The sequence below is a fragment of the Mobula hypostoma genome, chromosome 12 (genome assembly GCF_963921235.1).
Source record: "Mobula hypostoma chromosome 12, sMobHyp1.1, whole genome shotgun sequence".
Taxonomy (NCBI): domain Eukaryota; kingdom Metazoa; phylum Chordata; class Chondrichthyes; order Myliobatiformes; family Myliobatidae; genus Mobula; species Mobula hypostoma.
The window spans coordinates 90,281,070-90,297,150 of NC_086108.1; the positions used below are offsets into that span (position 1 = coordinate 90,281,070).

The window sequence follows — 16,081 nt, forward strand, 5'->3', positions numbered from 1 at the left end:
TCTTTTGGCAGGAGGAGATGAGAGAAGAGCACCAGGGAAGATGCCTGGAGGATCCCATTCAAAGAGGAGACCTTTTTGCAAGGAGTGCTTCGTGAGACAGAGGATTCCAAAAAGGGAAGTTTTTGGTGATCATCTGATATTGTTCACAGGTTGTCAATACATCAAAACTGCTGAGGGCTTCCGTGTGCATCATTATCAAAATAAAGAATACTGATATCAGAATATGAATTAATATATGTTAGAAAGGGCTACTGTCAGGAAATGGTGGTTGGTGATGAGAATTCAGTGCTGTGAGTTAAGTGATACACCCAGTTACTAGAGGAATCAGCTCCGATGTTTATGTGCATGTTTAGGCTGGTTTAATGGTGTTGGCACGTGGTCAAGTGGTTAAGGCGTTCGTCTAGTGATCTGAAGGTCGCTAGTTCAAGCCTTGGCAGCATGTTGTGTCCTTGAGCAAGGCACTTAGCCACACATTGCTCTGTGACGACACTGATGCCAAGCTGTATGAGTCCTAATGCCCTTCCCTTGGACAACATCGGTGGCAAGGAGGGGGGAGACTTGCAGCATGGGCAACTGCCGGTCTTCCATACAAACATATAAACTGTAATGGTCCTTTAACTTTTTGTTCTCTGTTAACTGTTTGAAAAAGAGTTATGCAATTATTTGCAATGAATGACAAGCTGAACCAAAGTATTAAAATCAATTCATAAATTGCATTATTTATTTTCCAGATCCTGTTTTTTAATTATTGGCTTTTTAAAAATGCTTTACTGTGCACCATTTCCTGCTAGTAGCCCTTCCTAACATATATTAATTCATATTAGTATTCATATATTAGTATTCTTTATTTTGATAATGATGCACACAGAAGCCCTCAGCAGTTTTAATGCATTGACAGCCTGTGAACAATATCTGATGATCACCAGTGTTTTAATACTTGGTGCTGCAGTTCTCCTGAGAATCAATATATTGAGGAAGCACTTTACTGCTTGCTTCAATTTGTTTTACATAAAACATAGAACAGAGAACAGTACACGATGTAGCGGTCACTTATATAAACCTCATCCACTCTCAATCTCAAACAAGAAAATCGGCAGATGCTGGTAATCAAAGCAACACACACAAAATGCTGGAGGAACTCAGCAGGCCAGGCAGCATCTATGGGGAAAAATAAACAGTCAGCCTGAAATGTCGACTGTTCACTGTTTCCCATAGGTGCTGCCTGGCCTGCATTTTATATTTATTGCCGCTCTCTATCTATCCCATCCCTCCTATACTGCTCATAACTCTTCATTTTTTCTGTCTAATGTGCCTGTCTAAGTCTCTTAAATGTCCCTAATGTACCAGCCTCTGCGACTGTCCCTATCAGTGTATTCCACACACCAACCATACTCTGTGTAAAAGAGCCAACCCTGCTTTTGACATCTCACCTAAACTTTCCTCCACTCAACTTAAAGAGATGTCCTCTGGTATTGTCCAGGGGAAAAAAAAATGCTGACTGTTCACTAACTCTATCTATTCCTCATGTTATCTTATGCACTTCTATCAAGTTGTCCCTTATCCTCCCTCACTCCAAAGAGCAAAGCACAAATTTTCTCAACCTTTCCTCACAAGATGAGAAGAAATTAAAATCTGCCAGAGGTTTGCAGGATCAGTGAATGTAAAAAATGTAGATGTGTTGTGTTCATATTTTCCACCCTTTTAATGCTGTTTTTACATGCCTCAAGGAGATCTGTGATTTTTTTGTGAGAATGATGTAACGGTCTTTTGGAGGTCACCTGATGTAATTTTCCCGCTGATGTGAGGTCACGTGATGTGAGGTCACGGGAGAGTGAAGACTTTATCAAATTACAGGACCCGAAGGATTGAGAGGCGTCAGTATCGTTCGGCAGTTTACCAAAAGGATTGACCTTATTGAGTCTTCGTTGAAGGAGTAGTGACCTGCATCGAGAATATCTCTTGCCAAAAGAGTAAGGATTTCATGCGGGATTTGCTCTCTAGAAGAATTTAAGGTCAGTTGTTTTAAACTGTTTATTTCCTGCATCATGAATCCTGTGGACATAACCAGCAGGAAAGTCGCGTCTATGAAGGAATCCTTCTCCAGAGAAGTCTCTCCCAATTGAACATATAAATCTGTTGGATGTTCGAATTTACCATTTGAAGAACTATATCTGACTTTACCGCTTTAAGAACTGTCTTCGCATTTAACGCTTCCAGAACCAGTGCCGAGTGACGATTTGTTGAACGGCTGCATAGCGGTTAACTTCCGGTTAAGGTTTTCGTTTTTTTTATTGTTTATCCGTGCTTAATAAATGTTTGGTTGTTTAAATATAACCTGTCTCGATTGATATTCATTGTTGCCGGTTACATAACATGTTTAAGAATCAATTTGCTTAAACCAGGACGTTATTATCAAAGCATAAAATGTCCATGCCAAGATTGAATGTCTCTGCCAATGTGACCTTTTGGGAAGACACTTCGAATTAGTCATTTTTTTCAGACTCACACCTTAAAATTTCTTTCCAATTTAATTTGTAGGCAATCATTGTAATTTATGTAATGATAGGCAGATTTTGGAACAAATTATATATTTGTTAGACCATATGAATACCTTCCTATGCCCCAGAAAAGTTGAGTGAGGGCATGATTTTTGCAATATGACTGTAACTTCTTTTGGGTCTACATCCAATTTGGGACTGTTCATATTTTTTTACTGACTAATTTTGGTACAGGCTTCACAGGGTCTATGTCACAAAAGATTCTGCAGATGCTGGTAAACTTGAACAACACGTACAGAACGTTGGAGGAACTGTGTAGACCAGTCAGTGTCTATGGAGGGAAAAGAACAGTCAACATTTCAGACTGAGGCCCTTCATTGATTAGAAAAGGAAGAGGACATGTCAGAATAAAAAGCTAGGTGGATGAGGAAGGGGGCACAAGGTATATAGATTAATCTGGTTGAGATGGGAAAGGTGGTTTGGTGGGAGAAGAGGATGATGTAGGAAGCTAGGAAGTGACAGGTGGAAGAAACAAGGCTGAAGAAGAAAGAGAAAAACAGGTGGGGAGCCAGAAGGAGGTGATAGGCAGGTCATAAGTGTGGAGAGGGGAAGAGAAGGGCTGAGGGAGCCACAGAAATGAAGGAAAACAAAGGAGAGAGTAAGGAAACACAAGAGATAGTTACTGGAAATTAGAGAAATTGATGTCAGTGCTGTCAAGTTCACAGAATCAGTGATGAGATTTTGCCCAATTACTGTTGGTCCATTGAAATTTCTGGTGTTCCTCTACCTTACCATTAGGTAATCTCTCTTGGTGATTTCCTTGATTCATCTTTGGTATGTCTTCTATTCCATTTGCTGATGAGTTCACAAAGATGCAATTGGCAAGGCTAAATACTGTGCACCATTATAATGAATTGTCAATACTAATGGATTTCAAGGTACTCAGAACGATGTTTATTGCTGGGAAGGATGATGTAGATCACGAAAGAATGAGTTCTATGACATTGTTCCCTGTGTAAATGTGAAATGAGGCTTAAATGTTTCTACGTTGTATTGGTATAAAACTTCCTAAGTGTTTAAAGGGAGCATAATGTGCATAATGCTCTTATCCAATTGATAAGAGCATTATCAAGTGAAATATATTATTTTTAGAGGTATTAGAGCAGTAGGGGAATTACAAATGACAATGGAGAAGCAGTGATTCAGGGAGTTAATCTAGAACAAACACCCAAGGCATCTGAAATTATATAATCAATTTTGCAATGGTTTGTTGAATCGGCAATCATAGATTATACTGACGAAGCAAGATCTGAGTAGATTAAGAGCTGGGGAAGAGCTCGTAATGAAGTGATTTGAAAACAAAAACCAGCAGTACAGAAGATAATGCTGATGATTGCCAACTTGGAGAAATCAGCTCGCAGATCAAGGTTAAGTTAGGCTTTGTACTTTTTTGTTGGTTTGAATGGGGGGTGGGGCAGGCCGCTGCAGAGAAGTAAAGTGAGGGAAAGGTAAATTCCTTTCCAAATTAATCATAGTTTAATCTTTTAAATTATTGAAATGTATTTGAAATATATTTAGTGTATAGCAATCAAAGATTTTAAATATTGTTTTTAACATTTAAGTCATTTAAATACATCTGAAATATATTTAGATTATTTCAAACAAATACTTTATAACTTTTTAAAAACTTTTGCCAGTGAACATAAACTCAGATCCATTTAAATACCCTGAAAGGTTTTACAACAAGCAAAGTTGGAGGTGTGGCTTTATTGGCAGTCATTACTGTGAAAGTTGATCTGGGAATTTTGACACTAGTGCAACTCCACTGCATGTTCTTAATCTGGATCCTGGAGGTTTGGGAGATGGGTGATTGTTGGTGGTGGACATGGAAACTACATGTTAGACTTTTAGGTCTGAAGTCTTGCTTAACTGGAGAAAATTCAGAAATGTGAAGAGCAAAGGGACCTGGGAGTCTTCATGCAGGATTCCCTAAAAGTAACTTGCAGGTTGAGTCGGTGGTAAGGAAAGCAAATGCAATGTTAGCATTCGTTTTGAAAGGACTAGAACACAAAAGCAAGGATATAATGCTAAGACTGTATAAGGCCTTGGTCATACTAACTTGGAGTATTTTGAGCAGTTTTGGACCCAATATCTAAAAAACAATGTGCTGGAATTACAGAGGGCTCGGAGGACATTCACGTGTATAATCCTGGGAATGAAAGGGTTAATATAAGAGGAATATTGATGGTTCTGGGCCTATACTTGCTGAAGTACAGGAGAATGAGGGTGGATCTCATTGAAACCTACTGAATGTTTTAAAAGTGGATGCGGAGAGGATGTTTCCAATACTGGGGGAGTCTAAGATCAGAGGGCACAGACTCAGAATTTAGCACAGAGATGAGGAGGAATATCCCAAGCCAGTGGGTGGTAAATCTGCAGAATTTATTGCCACATATGACCAAGTCATTGGGTATACTTAAAAAGGTTGATAGGTTCTTGATTAGTAAGGTTATAGAAACATAGAAAACCTACAGCACAATACAGGCCCTTTGGCCCACAAAGCTGTGCCGGTCATTAAAGTTTACTAGGTGAAGGCAGGAAAATGGGGTTGAGAGGGAAAATAAATAAGCCATGATCAAATAGTGGAGCTTTCCTGATCGATCAAATGATAAATTCAGGAAGAATACTAGAAATAGTAAGTGTTGTGCAGAATGCCAAGCAGTATTTTAAATTTCACAATCATTTTTATATGCCAGTACAGCTGGGGAGTTTATAAGAGACTCAACACTCGCATGTAATGAAACATTAAGAAAGGAATCAATCATTTCTAAATATGAATTGAATTGACTTTATTACTTACATCCTTCATATACATGAGTTAAAATCTTTACGTTACGTCTCCATCTAAATGTGCAATGTGCAATTATAGTAATTTATAATAAATATTATGTATTATGTACAACAGGACAGTCAATATAACATAGATATACAGTTGCTTCACCATGAATTAAGCTGTCTGATGGCCTAGTGGAAGAAGTTGTCCCGGAGCCTGTTGGTCCTGGCTATTATCCTGCAGTACCGTTTCCTGGAAGGTAGCAGCTGGAACAATTTGTAGCAGCATATCACAACAAACATTCTGGGTGCATCACAAGGTCTGTGAACGTCAACTGAGAACATAGTTCATAATGATGTTTTCTTACAAATTATGAATCAAACCCAAGCTTGCATATGCTTCTCACTTTATCTGCAAGGTACAGATCGTTTATGACTATCTGATTCCAACCATATGAATATCATGAGCAATGTGAAAAATAGTTTTATTTTGCCAATATACACAACAATATCTCCCTATATAAAGTCCATCATGCTGGTTAATGTTTTATTTCCTTGTTAAACATAAAGAATCCTGATATCTGACACAGTTCTAGTCTATTTTAATAGTCATTATATCACTGGTTTCCCTCCAACTCAACTCAAAAACATTATCCAAATGGATTAAATCTAATACTGCCATTGTTGCAAAGAACTCAATTCAAGTATGTCAAAGCTGTAATGTTCTTAAAAGAAACAAAAATGGTTTTAATCAATTTTGAATTTTCTAGGAAATATTGATCATCAGTAATTTTATGGGTCCCTGTCCAAGGTCTAATGTACTTTTGTTTGTGTTTGATCACCTTGACAGTCTATCTGTTTGCTTTTGCAAAACGAACTGACCATGAACTACAACATGGAGATCTTGTTCATTGTTTGTCCCTTAAGTTCACAACCCTGCATAGTGTACACATGTTTGTCATTGGCTCTACCCATATGTACTATATTGCATTGCCAACAACAAAAGCATTCATCAGGTGAGTCTTACAACCCCATTGTTCTATTTTCTTTTTTAAATCTAAGGTCCTGATAATTGAACAACTATTTTCAATATCTGCAAATTTTCTGAAATTTCCACAGTGCTTTGATCCAGTTAATTTCAAAGTTCAAAGTAAGTTTATTATCAAAGTACATATATGTCACATATATACAAACCTAATATTCCTTTTCTTGCAGGATTTCATGGTAGATACAAAGGCACAGCATAGAATCAATGAAAAACTACACACAGCAAGATGGACAAACAACCCATGTGCAAAAGACAACAAACTGTGCCAATACAAAAAGAAGAAAAAGCAATAATAATAAATAGATAAACAATAAGTATCATGAGATGAAGAGCCCTTAAATGTGAGTCCATCGGTTGTGGTAACAGTTCATTGTTGAAGTGAGTGAAGTTATCCTGTTTCGTTCAAAAGCTTGTTAACTGAAGGGTAATGACTGTTCCAGAACCTGGTGATGTGGACCCTGTGGTTCCTGTACCTCCTTCCTGATGGTAGCAGTGAGGAGAAAGCATGTATGGGTGGTGGGTTTTTTGATAATGGATGCTGCTTGACTTCAACACCATTCTTTGTAGATGTGCTCAATGGTGGAGAGGCTTTTACCCATGAAGGACTGTGCTGTATCCACTATTTTTTGTAGGCTTTTTTATTGAAGGGCACTGATGTTTTCATATGCCATGATCCAACCAGTCCATCAGTATATGCTCCATCACACATCTATAGACACTTGTCGAAGTTTTAGATTACATGCCGAGTCTTTGCAAGCTACTAAGAAAGTAAAGGCATTGCCTTTCTTTCTTTGTAATGATGCATTGGTGTTGGATAGATCCTGTGAGATGCTAACATTGAGGTATTTCAAGTTGCTTATCCTCTGCACTTCTGATCCCCAGTGAGGACTGGCTCATGGACCTTTGGTTTCCCCCTGACTTAGTCAATAATAAGCCCCTTCATCCTGCTGACATTGAGTGAGAGGTTGTTCTTGTGGCGCCACAAATCAGATTTTCAATCTCCCTCCTATATGCCAATTCATTGCTACTTTGATTTGGCCAATGATAGTGTCTTTAGCAAGCTTAAATATAGCAGTAGAGCTGTGTTTAGTCTCACAGTCGATAGTATAAAGTGAGTAGAGCAGGGACTAAGCAAACAGCCTTGTAGGACCCCTGTGCCGATGGTGATTGTGGGGATGTTGCCAAATTAAATTGACTAGGGTCTGCAAGTGAGCAAATGGAGGATCCGGTTGCACAATGAGGTATTGAGGCCTAAGTTTTGGAGCTTCTTGATTAGTTTTAGGGGCTGGTAGTGTTAAATAGAGAGCTATAGTCAATGATGCATGCATCTTCTCTGTGCAGATGTTCCAGGGTTGAGTGAAGATCCAATGAAATTGCATTTGCTGTTAACCTGTTTTGAAGATAGGCAAAATGGAGTGGATCCAAGTTGCATCTTCAGAAGTTGATTTGTTTCATCGCTAACTTCCCAACACACTTCATCATCAACTTCTCAAAACACTCCATCACTGTGGTAGTAAATAGTACTGAATGATAGTCATTGAGGCAGATTACCAAGTTCTTTTTGGGCACTGGTATAACTAAAGCCTGCTTGAAAAAGATGTACTGCCAAAGTGAGAGGTTAAAGATATTGGTGAACACAACACCGAATTTATCAGCACAGATCTTCAGTACTCAACCAGGTACCCTCTCTGAGCCAGATGGTTTCTGTGAGTTCACCCTCCTGAAGATGTTCTTATGTCGACCTCAGAGATTGAAGTTGGGGGCAGTGAGAGTTCATGAAGGTACCTTCATGTTTTGTTGGTCAAAATCAGTATAAGCAGGAGGAGAAGATGGCGGCGCGACGGCAGCGCGCGCGGCCTCTCTGGTGAATGATATCTGTAATCTGTCAAGTAGGGGACTGTGCACAATTCTGATTTGATGGAGACGGACATGAGAGCACGGAGGAACATCTGGAAAACTTCTGAAATGCCTGCTTTGCTGCTGCTGCTGCTGTGTGGTAACTGGAAACTCTGGAGCAGAAGGCCCCGAATCCTCGGCTTTGCTTGTTTCAGCGGCCGGGGCTAGGTTGAAGGCGCTCGGCAGAGGATGGCGCTTGGGTGGCTGTATTGGTGGAGCTGATCGGAGGCTCGAAGTTTTTGGATGGACGGACTCGGTGTCGACTGTGGTCGGCTGCCTCCAAGGCATCGGCAAATTGACGGTGCTTGGAGGTTTATGGCAGGGAGTTTCTCCCTTTTGCTGCCTGCTATCGGGGACTCAGGAGTCGATCGAATCATAGAACATAGAACATAGAATAGTACAGCACAGTACAGGCCCTTCGGCCCACAATGTTGTGCCAACCCTCAAACCCTGCCTCCCATATAACCCCCCACCTTAAATTCCTCCATATACCTGTCTAGTAATCTCTTAAACTAGTGTATCTGCTTCCACCACTGACTCAGGCAGTGCATTCCACGCACCAACCACTCTCTGAGTAAAAAACCTTCCTCTAATATCCCCCTTGAACTTCCCACCCCTTACCTTAAAACCATGTCCTCTTGTATTGAGCAGTGATGCCCTGGGGAAGAGGCGCTGGCTATCTACTCTATCTATTCCTCTTATTATCTTGCACACCTCTATCATGTCTCCTCTCATCCTCCTTCTCTCCAAAGAGTAAAGCCCTAGCTCCCATAATCTCTGATCATAATGCATACCCTCTAAACCAGGCAGCATCCTGGTAAATCTCCTCTGTACCCTTTCCAATGCTTCCACATCCTTCCTATAGTGAGGTGACCAGAACTGGACACAGTACTCCAAGTGTGGCCTAACCAGAGTTTTATAGAGCTGCTTCATTACATTGCGACTCTTAAACTCTATTCCTCGACTTATGAAAGCTAACACCCCATAAGCTTTCTTAACTACCCTATCCACCTGTGAGGCAACTTTCAGGGATCTGTGGACATGTACCCCCAGATCCCTCTGCTCCTCCACACTACCAAGTATCCTGCCATTTACTTTGTACTCTGCCTTGGAGTCTGTCCTTCCAAAGTGTACCACCTCACACTTCTCTGGGTTGAACTCCATCTGCCACTTCTCAGCCCACTTCTGCATCCTATCAATGTCTCTCTGCAATCTTTGACAATCCTCTACACTATCTACAACACCATCAACCTTTGTTTCGTCTGCGAACTTGCCAACCCACCCTTCTACCCCCACATCCGGGTCGTTAATAAAAATCATGAAAAGTAGAGGCCCCAGAACAGATCCTTGTGAGACACCACTAATAACAATCCTTCAATTTGAATGTATTCCCTCCACCACGACCCTCTGCCTTCTGCAGGCAAGCCAATTCTGAATCCACCTGGCCAAATTTCCCTGGATCCCATGCCTTCTGACTTTCTGAATAAGCCAACCGTGTGGAACCTTGTCAAATGCCTTACTAAATCCATATAGATCACATCCACTGCACTACCCTCATCTATATACCTGGTCACCTTCTCAAAGAACTCTATCAGGCTTGTTAGACATGATCTGCCCTTCTCAAAGCTATGCTGACTGTTCCTGATCAGACCATGATTCTCTAAATGCCCAGAGATCCTATCTCTAAGAATCTTTTCCAACAGCTTTCCCACCACAGACGTAAGGCTCACTGGTCTATAATTACCTGGACTATCCCTACTACCTTTTTTGAACAAGGGGACAACATTCGCCTCCCTCCAATCCTCCGGTACCATTCCCATGGACAATGAGGACATAAAGATCCTAGCCAGAGGCTCAGCAATCTCTTTCCTCACCTCATGGAGCAGCCTGGGGAATATTCCATCAGGCCCCGGGGACTTATCCGTCCTAATGTATTTCAACAACTCCAACACCTCCTCTCCCTTAATATCAACATGCTCCAGAACATCAACCTCACTCATATTGTCCTCACCATCATCAAGTTCCCTCTCATTGGTGAATACCGAAGAGAAGTATTCATTGAGGACCTCGCTCACTTCCACAGCCTCCAGGCACATCTTCCCACCTTTATCTCTAATTAGTCCTACCTTCACTCCTGTCATCCTTTTTTCCTTCACATAATTGAAGAATGCCTTGGGGTTTCCTTTACCCTACTCGCCAAGGCCTTCTCATGCCTCCTTCTTGCTCTTCTCAGCCCCTTCTTAAACTCCTTTCTCGCTTCCCTATATTCCTCAATAGACCTATTTGATCCTTGCTTCCTAAACCTCATGTATGCTGCCTTCTTCCACCTGACTAGATTTTCCACCTCACTTGTCACCCATGGTTCCTTCACCCTACCATTCTTTATCTTCCTCACTGGGACAAATTTATCCCTAACATCCTGCAAGAGATCTCTGAACATCAACCACATGTCCATAGTACATTTCCCTGCAAAAACATCATCCCAATTCACGCCTGCAAGTTCTAGCCTTATAGCCTCATAATTTGCCCTTCTCCAGTTAAAAATTTTCCTGTCCTCTCTGATTCTATCCTTTTCCATGATAATGCTAAAGGCCAGGGAGCAGTGGTCACTGTCCCCCAGATGCTCACCCACTGAGAGATCTGTGACCTGACCCAGTTCATTACTTAGTACTAGTACTAGTATGGCATTCCCCCTAGTCGGCCTGTCCACATACTGGGGAGTTTGAGACTTTTTTTACTGTGCCCATAGTTTGTTCTTCATCAAATTATGGTATTGCTTTGCACTGCAATCCAAGTAACACACACAATGCTGGAGGTACTCAGCAGCCCAGGTAGCATCTACGGAAAAGAGCACAGTTTACGTTTTGGGCTGAGATGAAGGGTCTCGGCCCGAAACGTTGACTATACTCTTTCCCATAGATGCTGCTGGGCTGCTGAGTTCCTCCAGCATTTTATGTATGTTACCAGACATGTTTCTTGTCTTTATTTGTAGGAGGCGATGGCATTCAAGCTCTGCTACAGCTATCAAGTATCCTTCTGTGATTCCTATTTGGTCCACTTTGCATGTGAGATGTTTTCCAGAGGTCATACATGGATCTCTTATACTCTACTTGGTCACCAGAGCTGGAAGCCACTGATCTGGCTCTCAGCAGATTGCGTATCTCATGGTTCATCGAGGGCTTCTGGTTAGGGAAGACTCTAAATGATTTTGTGGGGACACACCCATCCATGACAAACTTTATAAAATCAATGGCAACCGTGGCATATTGATTCAGATCCTCTGATGAGTCCTTGAACACGGCCCAGTACACCAACTCAAAGCAGTCCCACAGCTGCTCCTTTGTGACCCTTTTATTTTTCTTACTTCTGGAACTTTGCTCATTAGCCTCTGCCTTTGTAGCTATTCCCCTATACTGTGCTCAGCCACTACCCTACAACTGCTTCTTGCAGAATTCTATTCACAGTTAATCCAATCAATGCTAATAAGAATTCATTTTCGAGCCTACAACATTGCTTTCAATCCCGGAAGGCGTGAGTATCCATGTGAAAATAGTTTTGATGATCCCATTATATAATAGTCACCTGGTTTTGTGCATCCAACAACATTTTCAAGATGATTGAGATACCAGAGGTCATTTTGAAATGTTCCTTCTCCTTCCAGATTGACTTGGAAGGAATTTTGACATGCTCTTCTACCACATGCCACTGCCCCCTTTGAAATATTGTCATCATAGAACATAGAAACCTACAGGACATTACAGGACCATGTTGTGCTGACCATGTAACCTACTCTAGAAGCTGCCTAGAATTACCCTGCTGTAAAGCCCTCTATTTTTCTAAGCTCCACGTACTTATCTAAGAGTCTCTTAAAAGACCCTATTGTATCCGCTTCAACTACCTTCACTGGCAGGGCATGCCATGCTCCCACCACTCTCTGTGTAAAACACTTACCTCTGACATCCCCCTTGTACCGACTTCCAAGCACCCTAAAACTATGCCCCCTGTGTTGGCCATTTCAGCCCTGGGAAAAAGCTTCTGGCTATCCACACGATCAATGCCTCTCATCATCTTAAACACCTCTATCAGGTCACCTCTCATCCTCTGTCGCTCCAAGGAGAAAAGGCCAAATTCACTCAACCTATTCTCATAAGTCACACTCTCCAATCCGGGCAACATCCTTGTAAATCTCCTCGGCACTCTCTCTATAGCATCCACATCCTTCCTGTAGTGAGGTAACCAGAACTAAACACAGTACTCATATGGGTTCCTCTTACAGAAACAGAGAATGAGTTACTTGCATTCTAGTTTAGTGTCCTCTTGCAGGGTCTCCTCAACATCTGCAGATAATGCCTGACCCATGACTTCCTCCAGTGAGTTCATTTTGCTTTTATGGGTTCTGAGGTGACTGTTGGGTCTATGTGGAAGCTGCAGGCTCCTCCACGTATGCCACAGGAAGTGGCTGACTAGTCTGAAGGGTAAGTGGTGTTCTCCTTCTGCAATTTACAAACCTGGGAATACTCCACAGGGCCGGCAGCTTTTCTGCATTTCCCATTTTATTTCATATCTTCAAGCATCTGCAGTAAACATCTCCATCGGGGGTTCCAAACTTTTTGTTTATGCCATGGACCAATACCATTAAGCAAACGGTCGGTGGACCCTGGTTGGGAACCCCTGATCTACATTAACTATTCCGGTGAGGAGATTGGGAACTGTCTCCGCCAAGGGAAGTGTAAGGCACTCCGTCCTTTCGCTAGCCTGCAAGTCGTCGGCCTTGGGCAAGGTGTAGCACCTGCTTAGCTCCCCCACCACCCCCGATCAGTGTCACGTAGAGCCATGGGAGCAAGTGTTGGATGGTGCTGTGAGCAACTGACGCATGCCAGAAGTCCTGGTCATGCGACCACTGACGCCAGGCAGACAATCTTTGAAGAATATTGACAATGGCTGCGGCCTCACGTCTTGTCAAAGATATTTCACGAAGGCAATGTCAAACCACTTCTGTAGAAAAAAATCGCCAACAGCAGTTATGGTCAAGACCATGCTCGCTAACGTCATTCTACAAGGCACGTAATGATGATAATTAACTATTCAGTGCGGTTATTAAACTATCTGTTCCGTTATTTATGCTGAATGATAAAAGTTTGATTTTGATCTCCTCAGTCTTACAATAATAATCCAAGTACAAATTTGATTTCGCAAACTTTGGGGTTGCTGTACCGTTTCACAACCCCGCCCCCGGCTCTGAGCACGGAGTGTGTCCTAGGTTAAACACTGCCTGAGAAATTCCAGTGATTGCCGCGCACTCGGTACCGCGAAACGCGCCTTACTGGTTACTCTTGCGAGAGAGCGGGGAAAGTCTTCAAAGTTTCCACTCAGGATCAGAATACCTTTTCCACCATGTCGCGAATGTTGAGCTTTGACCCGCCCGATATCGAGGTAAGAGTACAAGAGTTGCGACTTCTTTTCCTGTGACAAAACTTTTTTTTTGGGGGGGGCGAGTTTCTTGCAATTTCTTACTGTATGGATTCAACCATGGCTCTCCTGCTTTCTCTGCACTAAAATATCCATTGTTTTTCTCCATTAATGCTGTCTGACCAACATGAAGTCGCAGAATGGCTTCCTTGTATGGCTGAGAAAAGTAATATATTCATCTTCCTCTGTCGTTTTTGTCTTGTAGTCTTGTTAATTCACAACCCCGTCCTACCCCCCACGCCAGCCCTAATAGCCGACAATAGTTTCCTGCATGTGTGTCTTTGATTACCACTATCAAACTGATATCCAGCTGTGAATCAGAAATTTCATTCATCTAGGTATTGGTGAGTCTAAAATTGACTCATTTGTCTATACCACATACTTCATTGCTACAGTCTCCATTCTTTTTCCTGGAGGTGCTTAATCAAACTATTAGTGTTACAGGCAACGCACACAAAATGCTGGAGGAGCTCAGCAGGCCAGGCAGCATCTATGGAACAGAGTACATAGAACCTTGGCCCGAAACATGATTCTACTCTTTTCCATAGATGCCTCTTGGCCCTCTTGAGTTCCTCCAGCATTTTGTGTGTTGCTTGGATTTCCAGCATCTGCAGATTTTCTCTTGTTTGTGTTGGTGTTACAGCTGGCATTGAGCGAATATTCAGCCATACAGTTTGTTATAAGAAGAGTACATGTCTTCACCTCAGTAATGTTATCTGAATCAACCCCTCCCTGAGCTCATCTGCTGTGGAAGACCTCATTCATGCCCTTACTCTTCCAATGGCTCTATCTTCCCATTCAAAAAGTTTAAACTAATTTAAAATTCTGTTATCCATGACTGAATTTGAACCAAGCCTCATTCACTTATCAACTTTCATTAATCATCTGTGAAGCAGCATCTTGATTTTAAAATTTTCATCCTTTGCTCTCAAACCCCTCAATAATCCTCTCCTCTGCTATCTTTGTACTACCCTCCAGAATGTTAGTTCTCCAAGTTATTAGTGCTCCAACAATTCTACCATTTTGAATAGTCAGATGTTTAATCAAAGTTTAAAGTAAATTTATAATCTAAGTACCTCCATGTCACAAATACTACCCTGAGATTCATTTAGTTGTAGCCATTTACAGAACAAATAAATAAGATAAAATCAATGAAAAACTACACACAGCCTGACAAACAGAAGACCGACTGTACAAAGAGTAATAATGGTAATACATAGTACTGAGAACATGAGTTGTGGAGTCCTTGAAAGTGAGTATTTAGGTTGTGAAATTAGTTCAGAGTTGAGGTTATTCATGCTGTTTCAGGAGCCTGATGTTGAAGTGTAATAACTTTCTGAAGTGTAATAACTGTACCTGAACCTGATGGTGTGGCTCCAGTACCTCCATCCCAATGGCAGCAGTGATAAAAGAGCACGACCTGGATGTGGGGGTCCTTAAAGGTAGATCTTGCTTTCTTGTGGCAATGCTCCTTTCAGATGTGCTCATTGGTGGGGAGTGCTTTGCCTGTGATGGACTGGGCTGCATCCACTACTTTCTGTAGGCTTTTCCATTCACTCTCCACCCATCTCTCCACATTCTTTACTATGCCTCTAAAAATCTCTATTTGATCAAGCTTCTGGCCATCAGTGCTAATATCTTCATGGTGTTAAACCTTTCTTAAAACAATCTCAGGAAGCACTTGGGATGTTTTACTGTGTGAAAGATACTACATATATTAATACAGATTGTGTTGTGTGGTGAGTGACTGCTGATAACATTGGAATGTGACAATACGTATTTGCCAGCTGCCTCTGGTGTCTTCCATTCTTGTCCTTCTGTTATTGTTGCAGGTTTTGCTATGATCTTTGATCACTCGCCATTAGCTTCATTTATTTTTTTAAATTTCACCATTAAGTTAATTTCAGTTTGCTTTAGATTTCCAGCATGTGCAGAATACTTCACTGCCCACTGATTCATACTAAACTTATAATTGCAAATTGGACAATAGTTGACATTTCAGCAATGGGCTGACCAGGCTAAATATAACTAGAGAGAATGTATCACAGTTCTACAGCATTTTCTATTCTGCTCAAGTCCTTACACACCTATGCGATAGACAATAGGTGCAGGAGTAGGCCATTTGGCCCTTCGAGCCAGCACCGCCATTCACTGTGATCATGGCTGATCATCCACTTAAACTGTGGCCTCTGGTTCTGGACTCACCCATCAGCGGAAACATGCTTCCTGCCTGCAGCATGTCCAATCCCTTAATAATCTTATATGTTTCAATAAGATCCCCTCTCAGCCTTCTAAATTCCAGAGTAAACAAGCCCAGTCGCTCCAATCTTTCGACATA

At 41.6% G+C, this 16,081-nt stretch overlaps 1 protein-coding gene and 1 long non-coding RNA gene across 2 annotated transcripts in view; both read left to right on the forward strand.

Moving 5' to 3' along the window:
- Positions 1-3,810: 3,810 nt before the first annotated feature.
- Positions 3,811-6,666, forward strand: LOC134355244 (uncharacterized). The gene is made up of 3 exons (XR_010019999.1): positions 3,811-3,925; positions 5,464-5,650; positions 6,546-6,666. It is a non-coding gene; the product is annotated as an uncharacterized LOC134355244 (long non-coding RNA).
- A 6,853-nt stretch (positions 6,667-13,519) lies between these two features.
- Positions 13,520-16,081, forward strand: part of LOC134354991 (dihydropyrimidine dehydrogenase [NADP(+)]-like) — a 921,558-nt gene continuing 918,996 nt past the window's right edge. The window contains exon 1 of the mRNA XM_063064591.1: positions 13,520-13,707. Coding sequence (XP_062920661.1) covers positions 13,669-13,707 — 39 coding nt within the window. The 5' untranslated portion in view covers positions 13,520-13,668. The remainder of the gene's footprint in view (positions 13,708-16,081) is intronic.